Consider the following 18655-nt stretch of genomic DNA (forward strand, 5'->3'; position numbering starts at 1 on the left):
AATTTAACAAAAGATGTGCTGGGACAACTGAATATCCACATGCAAACATTTTTTGAACACCTCATTTTCTTCAAACACAAAAACAAACTCAAAATGCATCACAGACCTAAATCTAAGAGATAACACTATACAACTCTTAGAAGAAAACTGGGAGTATATCTCTACAACACTGAGTTAGGCAACAGTGTCTTAGCTATGACACAAAAGCAGGATATATAGGAAAGGAAAGATATATAGATTAAACTACATCACAGAACTCTGGGCTTTAAATTGGATCATCAATAAAATTATAAGAAACCCATAGGATGAGAGAAAATATTTATAAATCATATTGACAAGGGACTATATCTAGATTATGTAAATAACTCAGCAAAAAAAATAAATAATAAAAAGATAATTATTCAATTTAAAAAATGGGCAAAGAGACATCTTCCCAAAGAAGACATACACATGGCCAGTAAGTACATGAAAAGATAGTTAACATTATTAGTAATAAAGGAAATGATAATTAAAGCCATAATGAAATACCACTTCACCCAACTAGGATAGATAAAATAAAAAAGATATCAAGTGTTGGTGAGGAGATGAAGAATTTGCAGGCCCTCATGCATTGCCGGTCAGAAAGTAAAATGCTTACAATCACTTTGGAAACTAGTATGGCAGTTTTCAAAATGTTAAACACAGTTACCACATAACCCAGTATGTCTGTCTGTCTTTCTGTCTGTCTGTCTATCTATCTATCTAGATATGAAAACATACATCTGCAGAAAAACTTGTACACAAATATTTAAAGCAGCATTATTTATAATAGCCCAAAAGTGGAAGCCATCCAAATGTCTATCAACTGATGAATATTTAAACAAAATGAGATATGTTCAAAACACAGAGCATTACTTGGCAATTAAAAAATGAAGTACTGATATTACTACAACTTGTAGGAACCATGAAAACATTTTGCTAAGTGGAAGAAGCTAAATACTACGTTTTGCATGATTCCATTTATATGAAAGTCCAGAACAGGCAAATCTATAGAAAGTTGATCAGCTGTTTCCCAGGGCTTGGTAACTATTGGATCTAGGGTTTCTTTGGGGGAATGATGAAAATATTTTAAATTTAGATTGTGGCAATGACTGCACAAATCTGTGAATATACTAAAAGCCATGAACTACATACTTTAAATGGGTGAATTTTATGGTCTAAGAATTTATATCTTGATAAAGATGTTTTAATGGATTTAACATCTGTAAAAAACTTTTTTAAAAATAATGCAAGGGGCCTTTAGGATCAGGTAGAGCTCATTTTGATTACCAGCTTCCCCACAACTAGCTATGTGATCTTCAGCAAGTTCCTCTACTACGCTGGACCTCAATAAATAGTAGCTTTTTATCACTCAAAAGGAAGAAAAGTAATGAGAGGTGAGGATATGCAGCAGCAGGGTTACAATAAAGGCAGAGCCAAGGTAATCTCTCTGGAATGAAAGAAGCCCATGGAAGACCATCTACTAGACTTTGATGCTTAGCCCCTGTCTACTCCTCAGAGGAAGGTACGTTTCCTAAATATCCCACACGTGATGGTGCCTACCGAGCCTTGTCCTGCAGTGAGTATTGACCACAGCTCTTCCAGCAGCATCTCTCCCATCAGGCAACACAAGGTGCTCCTCCCTCCCTCATCTCCCATCTTTAGCTAGATTTGCAACAAGAAAAGCAGCATTTACAATATTAACAGAACTGAGGGAACACAGAAGGATGGTAACAATCAAATTCCAGGCCATTTTTATCTTACGCTGCTCATTTGGGAAGGTCATTTCCGCCCCTTCTCAAATGCCCATAAGGCATTAGATACTTTGAGCTTTGCATTCGCAACAGTGTAATGAAAATAGATGTTGAATGCTAAAACATAAACATATGTATCATTCATAATGTATTCAGATGTTTTTCAATTATTCATGGTTCCTGAGAATTACTTGACCTATCATGCATATATATCCAAGCAATGTTTGTATTAGAACCACAGCCTCACTGTATGCAATTCCAGCTCCTTGGCATTCCCGTCTATGGAATTAAAATTAAATGAGTCCGTGGTCAATAAAAGTTACATGTGATCTCCATAAAATTATCCACTGTATAGTGCTCTGGGGTGGAGAAAGAAGGTTTCCTGGAGTTGCCGAAGCAGATTGGACACCAAAGGCTTGCTTTGGGGTGAGGGTGGCAGTGATGATTAGTTTTCCCTGCGAATGAATTTACTATTTCCCTAAATAATTGGTGGTCTTGGATTTAACTTTTTGTCTAGGAAAGAAATAACTCAAAGGGCCACGCTCTTTCTCTTTAAAGTCCTGTTTTCTTTCTTTCTTTTTTTTTTTAAAGCCAGTGTTCTGGGCTCAAAAACAACACATTCTTCTGTTTTGTTGCTTGAATAAATTTGCATGTTAACATGAATGGCTTCGACTTAAAGAATGTAAAATTAAATAAAATTTGAATTCACATCCAAGATGGGGAAAAGATACATGCAAAAACAACAGATTTTCAACCTTGTTGATTTTTTTCAGGAACCAGATTAGGAAAGACATAAACACACACACACACACACACACACACACACACACACACACACAGTTTTAAAGAAGGTGGCACTCCACGGAGACAGGCACTGCCAAGTGGAGCCCCGCATCATACACCCAACTCACACACACTGTGAGTATTTACAGATCACAGCTCAGATTCTGAAGCTCTGTTTCAAAGTCTGAATGCCACCATCAAACTCAGAAATATGACTCAGAAGACATATTCACCACTACATTCCTCCTTTTGGAAGCCCACCCAGATAAGACGAAATGTAAGGAACAGTCTCTGACTAGCTCAAGCAAATACAGGCATGAATTTGCCCCTGCAGGCTCCAAGAGCCATTTCTTGCCTTAGCCATTGCACATGAAAGGCAGTGTGCAAAGTAGTCATATATCTAAACTGTCAGTAGTAGACCTGGGTTGGAATCCCAGACCCACCCACTGTTTACTTGCTTAGTAACCTCTGGCAAATGACTTAATCTGTGGACATAATTTTTTTCATTAGTCCTCATTTACATAACAATAATGCCAGCCTCATAAATTTGTGAGAATAAAATAATATAAAGCACTTAGAACAGGGCCTACCCCAGAGCAAGTGTTCAATAAAGGTTAGCTGTCATTGTGCTGGTTGCTATGGTGGCAGTGGTTATTATTGTTAGATATTTAGGTGATGGAGTCCAGAGGCCTGACAACTGTTTCTTTCTTCTGCGAGCTGCTCTTTGATATTGTCCAGATACCACCCAGGAAAGAGACAAATCAAGTCATGGCTAAAGCCTGCTACCCGTGAGTTCTGACTGCAGGACAATCAGCAATGTCATGCTCTCATTCTGTCCTGTGTCACCCTGTCAAGCCCTTCTTGCACTCTGTCCCTGAAGGAGTTCCAGATCAACTGACAACAGAATCTTAAGATGTAAAGAACACAGTCAACGACAAGCACCAGCATCTTACCTCGTCCTCACTCTCAGTAATGTTGGTCCCCAGTTTCTGAACAACCGTCTTGTCACTCTGCTTTTGCATTTTTTCTCGAACTTTGGTTTCATACTCAGGCCGAGAGTGTTCCTAAAACCCAACAGTCAAAGAGCGGTTAGTAAACAGGCAGAAGAGCAAACTTGGCCTGTGGGTTATAACCAAACACTACGGGTACAATAAAGTCAGGACTTAGGATCGGATTCTATTGGACATGAATTGCCACAGCATACATAATCACAAAGAGTCTAGACCAGGAACACAATGTGGGAGAGACAGGACACAGGACACTTGCTACCACACTGAAAACCAAACCTGGGCACGTTCCTAGGGATGGCGCCAGTGTTGACAAAGGAGAGAAGAAATATTAACTCGGCAGCTGATACAAAAAGAAGCCACATGCTTTGCACAGCAGTTTGACTAAAGGCAGAGGGATGCATCTGTGCATCCCACCAGCTATCCTCAGACCTCAAACTTTAAGTTTCAATGAGCCAGATCTCAGCTGGAGAAACAGATGTTCCCCACAGCTGGGAGTTAGGGCAACAAAAAAACTTCCTCCCCGCTGCATTATTCTATAAGCTAAAATGGCGACTAATAAAAATCAAAGTTAAAGGTGGCCATAGGGAATCTTAAAACTCACTTGCCTGTACCTGTTTCCTGTACAGCCTAAGTGATTAACTCATTGGCAAGTACACCAGTGCTCAAGAGACATCACTAAGCCATTCAGCAATATAAACATGAATAGTGAGTCACCAGGCATGGGAAAGCACACCCAACTAATCAAGACTATGGTCAAATCAAGGCAGATGCTGGAGGAAGAAGATGCCTGACTTACTTCAAAGACAATTTAACGGTGTACACCTGGTCTCGTTGGCAGGTCTTTCTTGCACTGTCCAAGGACAAATATCTACAGGTGTGAGAACTTGATGTTCCTGTATTATTTACCAATAATTCCTAGGCAGGAATTATAACTCCGTCAGAGATTCCGGAAGCCAACAAGCTAGGTTTCTGGCCCGTCTTTGGCTTTTCCAAGATGTGCCATGATATTGGAGAGGAGAAACCACATGTGTGACTAATAAACATAATCAATACAATAGGAGATGATGCTGTTAAGTGTTTTTAAAGCCCACTATCATCACCTAATCTCCAAGAAAGAACCAAACCCAGAGTCACCCCCCTAAGTCAGTGTAGCTCCTGCCCAAGAGGTCTCCCTATGGAACCAGCTGGACACCACCACCAAGGGACTTGTTGAAAGACTCCTTGGGGTCCTGCATGTGCTTATTGAAGGGAGAACTGCCGGACCTTAAGAGTCTTTTGCTCTAAAGTGGGGCAATTTTCAGATCAGTGGGCTGCTCTTGTCCAGCTCACTTCTAGGCCCTAGGTGCTCCTGGGACATCTCAGAGAGTGTGGCCTCATCTGAATGCTCCATCCTCTCTGAAGGCAGAACCCGTATGTGTATTCTCTCATTTGTCATTGGATGCATGACGCTGTTAGTCCCAGGACATATGTTTAATGTAAAGGACTGGATAGAGTGAGCATATGTACTCAATACATTGCCATGACCATATGCTCAAATGCACGCTGACTAATTAGAGCACTAAGGAGAAGAAATTATGCCACACTATAGACATGGGGAGCCACAGAGTCTTGAGAACAAGACTAAATTGGGGATTCCACTTGCTTGGCCATAAAACGTCAGGACCACAAAGTCAGAGGTGCTGTGCCCAAGGCAAGGCACATGGATTACCGAAGGAGAGTGAGAAAAAGGCCTGTTGTCCATGCAGCCGCCATATTGTTTGTGGTCATCCTTGACAAGGGGGCACTTAGGTACTTGGAAGTGCCCCCTGGTCCTTCTAGATGCTGTTCCCAGTACCTCATCCACATCTCTACAACATCAGGAGCACCTATCTGATATTGACCTTTGCTCTTCAGTCAGTGACTGCATGTGGGAAGAGATGACTGTGAGCAACCATGTCACACTGCTCCTTGTCAACTGGCCAGCATCAACACTAGGACCCTACTTCACAAAAGAGCCTGGAGGGAAGGAAGATTCGTTTTCATCCTTTAAATACAGTGTGTGGCAAAAATGGGTTTACAGTTGCTCATATAGAAAACAATATAATAATTTATAAATAATTATATAAGAATACATTGTTTCATGTACACATACATACCTATAAATCTACTTTTGCCCAACCATGTAGCATTTGTCCATAAAACTAGAGTCTAAAAGAACCTACCCTGTACCCTTAGCTCACACTGCAGCTTCACATGGTGCACTGGCTTACACTGTGAACGTATGGTGGTTTTCTTCTTCCACTGGCATCAAAGGCAACCAGTATCCGGCATTCATACCCTTTCCATGACCCTCAGTGGACTCATAGAGCCATTCTGACATTTTCTGCTCTGGAAATGACTGCTATTCTCTGGATTTATGGTCACTAGAATCAATGACATGGGATGCAGAAGTATGTTGAGTGAAACCTCAAGGCTTCCCCCTTGTGCCACCTCTTTTCTCAAAGAGGGGCACTGGGTCATCTGGCTACCCACCAGACCCAAAGTTTTACAGCTCAAGAGTAGAGAGGAAACTTGAATTCTTGGTATCAGTGCATATCAACCATGAATTAGCCCATGAAGTCAAGCTAGGAAAACTGCCACAGTGAGACCCAGCCAGTGACCGGCTGGTGTGACAGTACACATAAGTGGTCATCTCACTCAAAGTGGCCCATTTGCAGGGTCTAAGCAAAGCACAAGCCTAGAGAAGCATGGAAGGGAACTCACTTCTTCCTCTTCTATGCCAGTCAGGTCCCAGAAGTAGCCCAGTCGCATCTGTAATCTCTTCCAGTTTTCAAGAAACATGGTGGCTTTAAAGGAAAGAAAAAATTCTGTTAATTTTGAAGAATGGATTTTGAGTACTCTTTTGGTTCACCAATGGCAGTAGAAAATAAACTTACAGAATTCAAATTTAGGAGCTCTCTTTGAAGCATTTATTCATTTCCTTCTACTTATACCTAGAAGTGCTCTAAATATTACACATCCTTAGAAGCCACATAGATATATTTAAAGGGACACACATACCCCTTTCCCCACATCTAGGTTATGAGGAGAGGGTAAACACTGATCTCAAGAAATGAGGAAGGATGGCAGAATAAATAAAATAATAATTAAAGAGTCTGTAGTCTCTTTTGGACAAACCTCACTGTGCCTATGCATAGCCTTTCTTCCTGCACCTTCCTCAGCACTCTCACTTTCTTCCCTGTTTGCTCTTTCATCCCCAGCACCATTTCCCTTTGTGAGCCCCAATAGTCACCTTCTAAGGTTATGTAACAGTGTGCTAAGAGTTCTACCTGACCCCAGAGTTACAGCCTTCCAATCCATCTTGCATGAAGCTGACGGACAAATCCCTCTTAAGTGACATGTATGTATTTGTCCATTTCTTAGCCAGTAGTTGTTGAATGCCTACTATGTCTACCTATTGGTCAGTTTGCCTGCTCCAACCACAGCTCCTTGAAGGGCCAGCCCAACATACTCCAGAAATACCAATCCCCTCCACTCCACAGCCATGGTTTATAATACCAGGATTAAACATCTGATCTACAGCCTTCCAATGGACCAGATTCTCTCTTTTGAAAACTGAAACCAAGAGACACAGAGAAACAGAGAAGGCAGAAACCAAGCAGCACCTGAAAGGAGAAAGGAGTGTGGTTTCTGATAGCAACTCCAGCTCCAGTCCCCCAGTGGCCTGGCTCTATTTCCTGCATTCATAAACGTGCTTCTTGCCTTCTTACAATAAATCTCTTATCTGAACAAATTTGAATGCCCTAGACCCAACTAAGTTATCTGCAAAATACAAAACACTGTTCTAGGCATCATGAAGGAGATGAGATGACTCTGATACGGATTTTGCTCTCATGTTGTTTCCAGTCTATGGGGAAAGATTGTAAATAGCTGCAATACAAGGCACAGAGTGACCAGGTTTTGAGAAGGACGCATAGAAAGCTGTGTACATACAGGATAGGGAGTGCTAGCTGCCAGAGAAGGCATCTGAGCTGAGTCTTGAAGAAAAAGCATTCAGGCAGTGAGGAAGGGGTGTGGAAAGGAAGGATGCCAACATCCCTCACTCTACCCCTCACCCAAACTTTCAATGGCTTCTTATGGACTAAGTTATTTCTGGATATTGGGGCCCTGTATATCTGGCCAGACCCATCTATCTATTCCCACCACTTATCAACATCCACCTTACAGCTGCATTGCTCCTGATGCTATCTCCCTCTTTCCTCTTCATTCTCGACTTGTGCAAATTGCCCCCCTCTCCTATGCTACCTGGCAATGCCTACCCTCACCCTTTCCTGACCAGCCCATGTGCTACTTCTTCCATAATATTAGGCTCAAGGGCACCCTCTCTTCTCCAGGGTCTGTTGCCCTGAAAAGGAAAGGACTATGATCCTCCCTGAGGCCACTCCTACACCTCAACACCACATCGGACAGGAGCCTGGGTGCCCTTCACTGACCACTGCACTGGACTGTTGGCTGCCATTCAGGCCTGTAGTGTACTAACAGGTCTGTAAGCTCTTTTTGGACTCCTAGCAGCCTCTGCTTACCTTAGGCGCAGTACAGAACTGAATATAACAAACACCACAGACTAGTTACATATGCAGTTACTTAAAGCTTCATTTGTTTTACTTGGTGCAACATGAGAGTGCACTAATCTGTATGTTTTCTCCTAGGATTTGAGGCCTTTTCATGTGAGTGCATCCTGCCCTCCCAAGACAAGCATTGCCCCAGGGGCTGCAATGAGATGGGATGTCACTCCTCTTCCCATGCTCTTCTCAGTGCCCATGGAGGGCTCTGCACACAGCAAGGCTCAGAGTGCTTCTGACAGCAATGCCCATGAAGGAGAGAAGTCAGACTGTGGGAATGGACAAGACAGGCAAAAGACTCATTGAAAAAGGAGCCATGAGGACAAGGGAAGTCCCTAATAATGGTGAGGAGCTGCTCACAGTTCCTGGCATGTATTATGTGCCAGGTACCACGCTAAGTGCTTTGCATACACATGTCATTCACTTGTCACCGAATACTATGGGATAGGTATTACTTCCCCCACTTCACTCATTTGAGATGAGTGCTCTGAAGGTTAAGTACTGTGCCCCAGATTACATGGTACCTTGGCTAAGAATACTGACTTTGGTGACACGGTGCTAAATTCACACTGGCTTGCTATGGGATCCACAGCTGGAAGGGGCAGGATTGAGACACTCACCAGGAAGTCCCCTAAGTCAAAAACGAGTTTAGAAACCCTGTTCCTTTACTTTTCTTTTCCATAGAGCTTCACTCTCTTTCTAAAGTCCTCTTGAGTTTGAGGCCAGAACAGCAGAGGAGTTGGGCCTGAAGACTCCAACAGACCCAGGTCTTCCTGACTAGAACCCTCCACACACACCCCTGTCTTGGCAACCTCCACTCCCACTCCACAATAGCCTGAGTTTCTCTCTGTGGAGAACCACTTCTTCCCAGCCTTATTCCTGGCAAGCATGGGCCCTGGCCCAGGCCCACCCAGCAAAGCACCACTGATCATAATAATCATGGTAATGAGAGGCATTACTATTATTTTTAATTGTAATATGTAGGCAATCATGCCCAGGGGCTCTTGGCTGTTGTAACCAAATATACAATCACATAAAACACAGCAAGGCTGTTAAAAAAAAATAAAAACCAAACTCTAACTTTTGCCAGGAAGCTCTGACTCAATCTCACCCTTTTTGTTTTCTCAACACTGTTATATGAGAGAAAGAGAGAGGAGCCCGGGGTGGGGGTAGTAAATTATTGAGGACCTCAGAAGGGGTGGGAGGTGTCTGTTCATTATAGCTATTGAGAAAGAAGAGGCAGTTGTTAAGGCTTGAAAGTGGGCCAGTAAAATTGAAAACCAAGTTTCTCTACAACCAGGCATTATGCAGCCCATCAAAGTTCTTAAGGGATCATGGACCCAGTGTTATTAAGCTTCAGCTATTTGATCATCATAGTATCTGTAAGACAAGTTAATGGCATTAGGATTGCAAAATATCAAAAAATGAAAGCAAATTCTAAGTTCCAAATCAGTTCAAGTAGGTAGATTTTGGAGTAATTAATTACAAGATGCCCTTGCTTGATGAGAAGATAAAGCTGCTCTGACTTCCTAAGTAACAAACTTCAACTTCAGTTTGTCCTACTCATCCTTCCTGTAAACATTTCCAGAGCTATATAATCACAAGTGTCACTTCCTCCTACTCCCTGTCACCACTCTTATGAGCTGACCACTGTCTGTGTACCCTGGGCAGCAGCTGCTTTCCTTGAGAGCAGAGTGTCCCTGGAAATGGTCCTTGGTGGCCTAGAAATACAGACATCTTTCCAATCTGATTCTGTCTCCACCCAAGCAGAGGTTCCTACAGGGAATGGAGGGTGGTCTGTTTAGTTCTCCCGGCACTGTTGAGAACAAACCTCTCCCTCTCCCCCCCCCTCACACTTTCAGGGCTGTGACTCACAGCCCCCTCTTGGCAGGTCCTCTGGGCCCCATGGAGTCAGTGATAAATCAAGCAGTCTCTGCAGCAGGATCGTGGCCCTACTGGTCTGCAATCCAACATGAAATCTAAGGACTTGCCCATCCATGATGAGTAAAACCCAGGTGGCTATTCAAGATGGGCTAAAACATGTTGAGTTTGTCCCTTTTTTAAATACACATGGGTGTGTCTTCTTGGAAATGTTCAGTTACCACAAGGTTGTTATTGTAGGTTATCCTAGTTTGTGAAAACAGAAGTGTGTGTGTGTGTGTGTGTGTGTGTGTGTGTGTGTGTGGTCAGATGGCTATGGCCCAGAGAAGGTTTATTATCCTGATTCTCCAGGTGGTGGAGAGGCGGGAAAGGAAAAGAGAAGAACAGTGGAAGGACCGTTTGTTCTTTCCTTCACAAATCCCTTTGTTGAAAACACTACTGTGCTATTAAGTAAAATCTCTACAGTCTACACTAGGGATGTCAAACTTACTTTCACTGGGACTACATGTCTTAGTAGATGTTCCTGGAGGTGCCTCAGGAGTGGACTGGGGGTTTTCAAAATATGTCTTGGCTCAAATATTAGTACAAGGTTAATAACACTATATCATATATATAACTATATGTGTGTGTATACACACACACGTGCACACACACACACAACCATGAGAATATTCCTAGTTCTATTGGCATATATGAGTAAAGGAGATAAATCTCTTATCCCTAAAATGCTTCTTGAGATACAAGGACCAAATGCTAAAGGAAGCAAACTGAAGAATAGAGCCACTAGAGTACAGTCGCTGGACCCATTTCAAGGTACCACTCCTATAAGCAGACCTCATGACAACCACTTACCCCACAGAGCCATGAAGATGGAGAAGAAGACAGTGGCAGGGTTGTCAAACAGGTGGCTGGCCCGCGCCGTACCACAGGCTGAGCTGAGGTTCCAGTAATCACAGGACTTGTCACACAGGGGACACATGGTGAAGGCATTCTGCTGGTCACACATCTCTTTGCTGCGGTAGACAGAGGCTACTGGGTCAGGAGGAGCTCACGCAGGACCCGCCCCAAACAAATCGCCCCCAAAACATCTCCACCTTTTGAAGTATGGAGCCCCCGTCACTAGAAGTGTCTCAACAGAAAGTAAGTGACCATCTGTCTAAGATGCTGCACACTGACTGATGCCTTATAAAACCCCTTCAAAATGTGTGTGGAGTCTATGAGGTTGGTGGGAAGCACCAACAATTGGGACTAAATCACCCACCTGAAGTTAGATTTCACCATCATCATTCAAGCATAGGCTGTCTTCTTAAACCTATGGCCTGTCTCACAGATGTGTGAGACTGGTCACTGGAAGAAACAAACATAAGCTCTTACTGCTGGAAGAAGCCATGTGATGAAGAATGAAGTCAGATCTGGATTGGGATACCTTTCCTAAGTGCATCAGCGGCAAGATCATTTGTAGAATGGGAATTAATAGCCTCCACCTAACAAGAATTATCATGACCATGAAATGGGATTAGGGAAAATGAAAAAAATAAAATACATTCTTCCAAAGTCTAGATCCTGTGGTCTTCAAGAGAGAAGCATGAGTCAAATAACCATCACCTATATTCTAATCAATTGTCAGTATATTTCTATTTAATGGGTTGATGAATATATTTGAAATTCCATTCATTCATTAGGCGATTAGCTGGAGCCAATAAACTCAGGCTCATTGAGTGCTTGTAAATAAGAATCAAGGAACTACCAGCCCCACTGGCCTCCCAATATCTATCCAAACCATGTATTGATGGGGAAATGCATGAACTTATCACTCTGGTGTAATATTCCTCCAAAGGAATGGGTAGACAGTTAAGCTCATGGTTTTGAGGAAAAGCATGGAGAACTTGAGTGTTCATGAAAATGAAACATTGGCTGTTCTTGCAGAGCAGCTAGAGACACAGGGATGGAGTTCAGGGGATCCCCCCATGAAAACCACCACTGTGTTTTCCCTGGAAAGAGGCAGCAGAGGGTGCTATAGAGCACAGCTGGCAAGTTGGAGGCCACGCAGGTAAACTGGTGCTAAACAGGGCTTAGATTTAACCCAGAAGTCAAAGGGATGCCTGGATCTACTTTTCCTTCATTAAGAAGCTGAAGGGTTTTACTGAAGGCTGTCACTGCCTGTCAAGCCCCAGCTTTCGGGCTTGTTTTTAATGAGCTATGAAGTCCTCAGCAGGGAGAGGCCTTCTGTGTGAGAGAATGGAAACTCCAGGCCTCGGAGGATAAATCCTAGTTCCTTCCTGACTTGCTGCTGCTCAGCTCTCCATTGGCAAGTGTCAATAGCAGTGACTCATTCGCATCGACAATATTAAACAGTAATATTTTATTAATCAGTTCTGCCGTGCTAGCTTCACCTGGGCACATTCTTATTGTTCACTGGGGAGTGAGGTTTACTTTAAGTCTTCTGGGTCAGATAAGCATTCACTACGTAGTTGAGAAGCAGTTGCGACATTCAGAGAGGAGAGTACCCTCTTGGAAAACAAATTCACACAGAACATTGTTGGTCTGTATAAATTCTAATAAAGCGCTGTGCTTTTCAGCCCTGCGAGGACATCTGAGTTCTCAGCACTGCCATTCAAGCATGTGTGTCAGGGTCTTTGCTGTTCAGGTGATTTTTTTACACACTTAGGGGAGGGATAATCCTAGTCAGCCGATGCCTAATCAAATCGAGTCAGTGCTAAACAGTCAGGAACAAAAAAGTATTAGCAACTAACTTGGTGCAAAGCATTCCGAAACTTAACTTCTATGTAAATGACTGGTTTTAAAATTAGAGTACAGTCAAGTATCAATCATTTGCACAAAACGGCAGCCCTGTAGCATGGATACTCTCCAATCACTTAAATTGGAAGTCAGAATGCTTTGTATGCATTGAGTTGGGTTGTTTTGGTTTTGGCTTTGGCTTTGGTTTTCTTTTTTCAATGCAAGCAGTGTGAACAGAATTCTGAAGAAATTCTGTCTCAGGATGACATTAAAATGGTGTTGTATTGTCTGAGAGAGGCTACCTCTAGACAAGCTGAGAGATGAGGAGAGCTTACCTAGAACTGAAATCACATCTAGATTGTTCACTAACTATATAATCAACAGGTTTCTAGTTAGAAGTAACTGTGGGTCCAAATCTAATCATGTATTTCTTCAATCTGTCATTTTCCCTAGAAAGCATATGTTGATAAAAACCCAGAGTGAGTGGTGTTCTTAACGAGTGGCTCACTGCTCACAAGTTAGGAGGTACAGTGCTGTGCTAGCTGAAAGAGAGAAGGGGCAAGGAGGCAATTATTCAGGAAACTCAGACAGAACATCTGTTACTAAGGTGCAGACCTAAAGTAACCGATTTTTTTTTCAATATGGTTTAGATTAACTAGCTTTTTAAAAATGCTCCAGTCTTCCCTACCCATGTAAGCAAATGCCTAACAAATGGAACCAATCCCTTGGTAAGCAAAGGAAAGTTCTATAGATGTATCCTGCACATATGGAATTATTACTTGCAAATGATACTTGTATCTCACATGTCAAAGTTATTGACAATAAAAGGTATCGTTTAAAGTTCCACGTAATGTAAATTCTCTGGTTTTGATATTATATTGTAGATATATAAGACATGACCACTGGTGGAAACTGGGTGAAGGATACATTGTACCCCTCAGTACTATCTTTGCATCTTGCCATAAACATACCATATATCTAAATAAAATCTCATGCAACAATACTTATACTTTCTTACTTCCTTCTTGTGATGAATAATAATATTATGTTTCACTCTATTCTCTCCTATCTTATTCTTGTTTATTTACTGAACTAACAAGCAAAATAGAGACAGACTTATAGATGGAGAGCAGGTTGACCATTCTGGGGGTGGTTAGGGGGTGGAGGGATCCAGCAAAAAGAAAACACACTCATGGATATGAACAACAGTGTGGGGATTGCAGGGGCAGGTATAAGGGGGATAAGTACTAATGGAAAAAGTACAATAAAAATATAATCATTACATCAATTCTATAATTCATGAGTGGGTTGCTACCTATAGTTTTTAAAACATCACACACTCTGACTACAATACATCTGCAATGATAATAGTCACATTTTACATGCTTGTACATCTGCACTATATGTGTGTGTACATGTGCATAGATATATGTCTTTGCAGCATGTATGTATTAGGTAGGAGATAGAAAATAAGGAAAGAGGAGGAAAGGTAGGAGGGTGCCCATTGCTCTTAGCAGAAAAGCAGGCCAAAATAATTGTGACCAACTACCTCTGGTCACATGGCTGTTTCACAACAGATGACCAGATGTTGTCCAGAGCAGGAGATAAGAACCCTGGGAACAGACCCCTACCCATGCCTATGATTAGGTGTTCACATCCTCCATGGGAAAGTATGCATGGTCATCACCATCACTATCTGCCAATCAATATGTAACTCCCATTCTCTAATGCCATACTAATCCTCATCCCTGCCTGAAAATTATATAAATCCACAGGACAAGGTACTCATGCCTCTCTCACCACCCTTAGCAAGGCCTGTTTTCTTCCTTGAGGACATACAAATAAACTCTGCTTGCATACTGCTTGACTTGCTGATCTGTAATTCTTTACTGCATTGGCAAGAAAAACCAAGCTTTCAACAATATGTAGACCATAATCATTTCCAATTGCAGTGGTCACTGTCATGTATTCTCATATGGGCATAAGTTCTAAGTCCTGGTATAAACCAGCACACTGAAGCCCCACCCACTATACCGGCACTGGTTCTTTAAGCACAGTATGGAGATGTGCAGCTTTGGTCAAGCTGAGCTCCATCTCTCTAGGGATCACAACTGGGCAAAGAAAACATGGGAGTCCTGTCTTCTGAGAATGCATCAGAGAAGGCCAGTTGAACCTACTGGACTGATGAGAAGGATATAAGCCCTCTGAAAGACTTCATAGCTTAATGGAGAAAGCAAAGACTCTAGAGCAGCAGAAGGCAACAGAGGTCAAATCTCAACCCTGACAATAATGAGTTGTTGAAGTTGGACAAACTATGCAACTTTGCTTATCATCAATTTCTCCATCTCTGTTAGATGAAAATAATAACTCACTTATATAGAGTTAAAATGTTGATCTCTACAGCATCAAAGAAACTAGTACATAAAACCACTTAGCACCATGCCTGACACACAGTAGGTATTTGGTGAGTATTAATTATTCCCTGATGGTAGAGGACAAAGAAAGTAAACAACAATTTTTAAGTGTTTACTTTCTTTATAGGCCCTGTCTTCCCTTCGTTCCATGTCTGGGTTCTCCAAGAGCCCCACCACAGGCACTGTCACTTCCTGTAGTTTCTGACTCCTGAACTAGAAGCTGAGCCTTACTCAGCTCCAGAAGCTGCCTGCTTCTACAGATAGCCTCACAGCATTTTATCCCAAACAGTGTTTGACCTATAGACATGTGATCTGTACCCAATACCATTGAATACTTCCTGCCTCGGATTATGTGGACAACCAGCAGAGGAAAGTCATAAAGTTAAGGGACAAAAAGCATTTCTCAGGCACAATTTTTTCATCAGGCATTATCCACCTGCTTACATCAGACCCTGGCAATGGAGAAGAACTTGATTAGGAAAGAAAGTGGGTCATGCCCAGAATGGTTATAAAGCCACTTCCAGAATCTGGAGCTCCCAGATCTATCTCTGGAGACAAGTTATATGTATGGTAGGGAAGAAGGATAGGGATGAGGACTTTGGAAGATGATGTACTTGCAACTAAGATGAAACTTCAAACTACTAACATGAGAATTGAGCCTTTTTCTTTCAAGTTATCTTACCTGGGAATATCTTCTTCAATGGTTGCACATCCATAAAGAAACACAATCACCCCAATTACAGAAGATGGGATGAGGAATGATGTATATAATCCCAGCCAAGCAAAATACAGGCCAATTTTTTCTCCAAAATACTTTCTGGAAAAGAAAGTAGAACACATATTAAGAATATTATATACTTTCCTCATTTCTGTTGGTTCTGAACTTGACAATGAGCCAGCATAAATAAAAAGGAATGGAAGTTACATGAGGAAAGGGGGACCTCAGCACAAGGAATCAACAGCTAGCCTTTTCTGAAATGAATTACATTCCATTGGAATAACATATACACACCTGTCCCTGCTGCTCATGTGAAATAGCTATGAGAAGGAATCCAGCCCTAAAGGCAAACTAAAAGTATTCCATAAATTTTGGAATCTTCACCAGACAAACATAAGTAACACATCATCATTTTATGAGTGCCATACTACTTAACCCACAGGAAAAAAAAACCCATAACTTTTGGAACTCATTTATTTAAACAAAACACAAAATTATGTATTTGAGAATGTATATGCACATAGATAAACTAACATAAAAATACTCAAAGAAAAATGACTAGAATAAATTTGTAACAAATTTTTTAGTTAATGAAATTATGGGTGGTTTTCATTTTTTGTGTTTTTTTTTTGTATCTTTCTGTATTTTTAACTTTCTACTTTATTGATGAAATACTTTTATAAGTTTTTTAAAATGATTCATTTTATAAAGAAAATTTACCAAGTCATGTCTTTTCTTATCCCAAGCTCATAAAGTTAGTAAATTATTACATTAATCCTCTAAAAAGGGTTTTTCCCTTAAATAAATATCGGTTATGGACACCTGAAGAGTAAAATACAAGCCACAGAGGAGCAGTGTGCCTTGTTTTGTAAGAGCCTCTGACATAAAATCCAGAAGGGAAACAGAAACTCAGCCTACTCTTGGATGAAGCACTAAGAATGAAGAGACCATTGAACAAATTCTTTATCCACTACCAGAGGTGCTGCTCCCAGTTAGGATGAAGATAATTGCAAGAAAATGTAGCTTCTATCCTAACAACAAAAGAAATCTGGATAATCTGTGAAATCAAAACTTTTCTTGAACCCATCAGAGAATGGGGGCTGTGAGGGAGCCAGGTGAAACAAATGTTAAAGTAAGAGAGAGAAACCCCTCCAAAGAAAGATGGTCAAACACAGTTTCACATCTGACACAACACAGGAGGAAAAAGAAGTCACCATAAGAGTAAGAAGAAATAGAGAATTTTTTTTTTAAGTTCTGGAAGGCTGAGAGTAGGTTAGCATGACAGGTTAATATAAGTGGGAGCTGCAGACACAAGAAGAGTCTGCACTCACTCATAAGATCTTATCTGATGACCACCACATGGTACTTATGAGGAAGACAATGGGCAAGGTAGGAAAATGGAGAGACCTCCTTTAGTTCCACAAGCCATGAAAGCCCACCCATCTCCCAGGACCTTCTCCCATTCAAATCAAAAGCCTTAAGTACCAAGTCTGCTGCTAGGGAAGGGGCAGGAGGGAGACCCCTCTGTGGCAAAGGAGGCTGAGAGTTCAAGGGTAGAAAAGGAACAATGAGAACAAATTCTCCAAAGCATGTGGGGACAGCATCCCATTGCTGAAGGAACTTGAAATCTTCAGGACCATGAAGGTGACTCCAGCAATGACAAAATCCAGGCCCAGCTCATCCTCCAACTGCACCGACTCCACTCCCCTCACTAACAGCCTGACGGAAGAGACTTAAGCACATTTCCAGGGGTAAACACCATTTACCTCAGTTTCCACTGCCCTTTCATGTGCAATGTCCAGAATTCAATGAAAAATATTGAGATACTTCCCCATATATATTCTTGGATCCTTTGCTGTAAATTAATTGGTCATCATGCATGGGCTTATTTTGGAGCTCTATTTTGTTCCATTGATTTACCTACCATACTGTTTTGTACTATAGTTTGAAATCAGAAAGTATGATGCCCTTAGATTTGTTCTTCTTTCTCAATATTGCTTTAGCTATTTAGGGTCTTTTGTTTTCCATACAAATTTTAGGGTTGTTAGACATGTGAGAGAAATATCATTGGAATTTTGATGGGGATTGTACCGAACTTGGCGATCACTTTGGGTAGCAGGGACATTTTAGTAATATTAATACTTCCGATTCATGAGCATAGAATATTTTTTCATTTATTTGTGTGTTCATCAATTTCTTTCATCAATATTTTGCAGTTTTCAATGTAAAGATCTTGCACCTCCTTGGTTAAATTTATTCCTATGTATTTTATTATTTTTGATGAAATTTTAGATGGGATCATTTTTCTTATTTTATATTCAGATAGCTCATTGTTAGTGTACAGAAATGCAATTGATTTTTGTAAACTGATTTTGTATCATGCTACTTTGCTAAATTTATTAGTGCTAATTGCTTTTTTGATGGAGTGTTTGGAGTTTTCTGTGTCTACTATGATCTCACCTATAAATAGAAACTATTTTGTTTTTTTCTTCCTGATTTGCACACCTTTATTTCTTTTTCTTTCCTGATTATTTTGGCTGGGGCTTTTGTACTGTGTTGAACGGAAGTGGCAGGAGTGGGCATCTTTGTCTTGTTCCTGATCTTAGAGGAAATGCTTTAAGCTTTTCACTGTTGTGTGTGATATTTGCAGTGGGCTTGTCATGTATGGCCTTTGTTGTGTTTAGGTACATGCCCTCTGTACTCACTTTGTTGAAAGTTTTTAATATGCATAGATGTT

The 18655-nt window shown here is 41.3% G+C and overlaps 1 protein-coding gene across 1 annotated transcript in view; it reads right to left on the reverse strand.

The window, feature by feature from the left end:
- Positions 1-18655, reverse strand: part of ANO2 (anoctamin 2) — a 318842-nt gene that overhangs the window by 139634 nt on the left and 160553 nt on the right. Inside the window, exons 11-14 of the mRNA XM_053662202.1 lie at positions 15883-16017; positions 10900-11060; positions 6308-6390; positions 3509-3619 (exon numbers count right to left, since the gene is read on the reverse strand). Coding sequence (XP_053518177.1) covers positions 3509-3619; positions 6308-6390; positions 10900-11060; positions 15883-16017 — 490 coding nt within the window. The remainder of the gene's footprint in view (positions 1-3508; positions 3620-6307; positions 6391-10899; positions 11061-15882; positions 16018-18655) is intronic.

Source organism: Artibeus jamaicensis, unplaced genomic scaffold, assembly GCF_021234435.1.
Source record: "Artibeus jamaicensis isolate MK-2021 breed Jamaican fruit bat unplaced genomic scaffold, CSHL_Jam_final contig_233, whole genome shotgun sequence".
Lineage (NCBI taxonomy): Eukaryota > Metazoa > Chordata > Mammalia > Chiroptera > Phyllostomidae > Artibeus > Artibeus jamaicensis.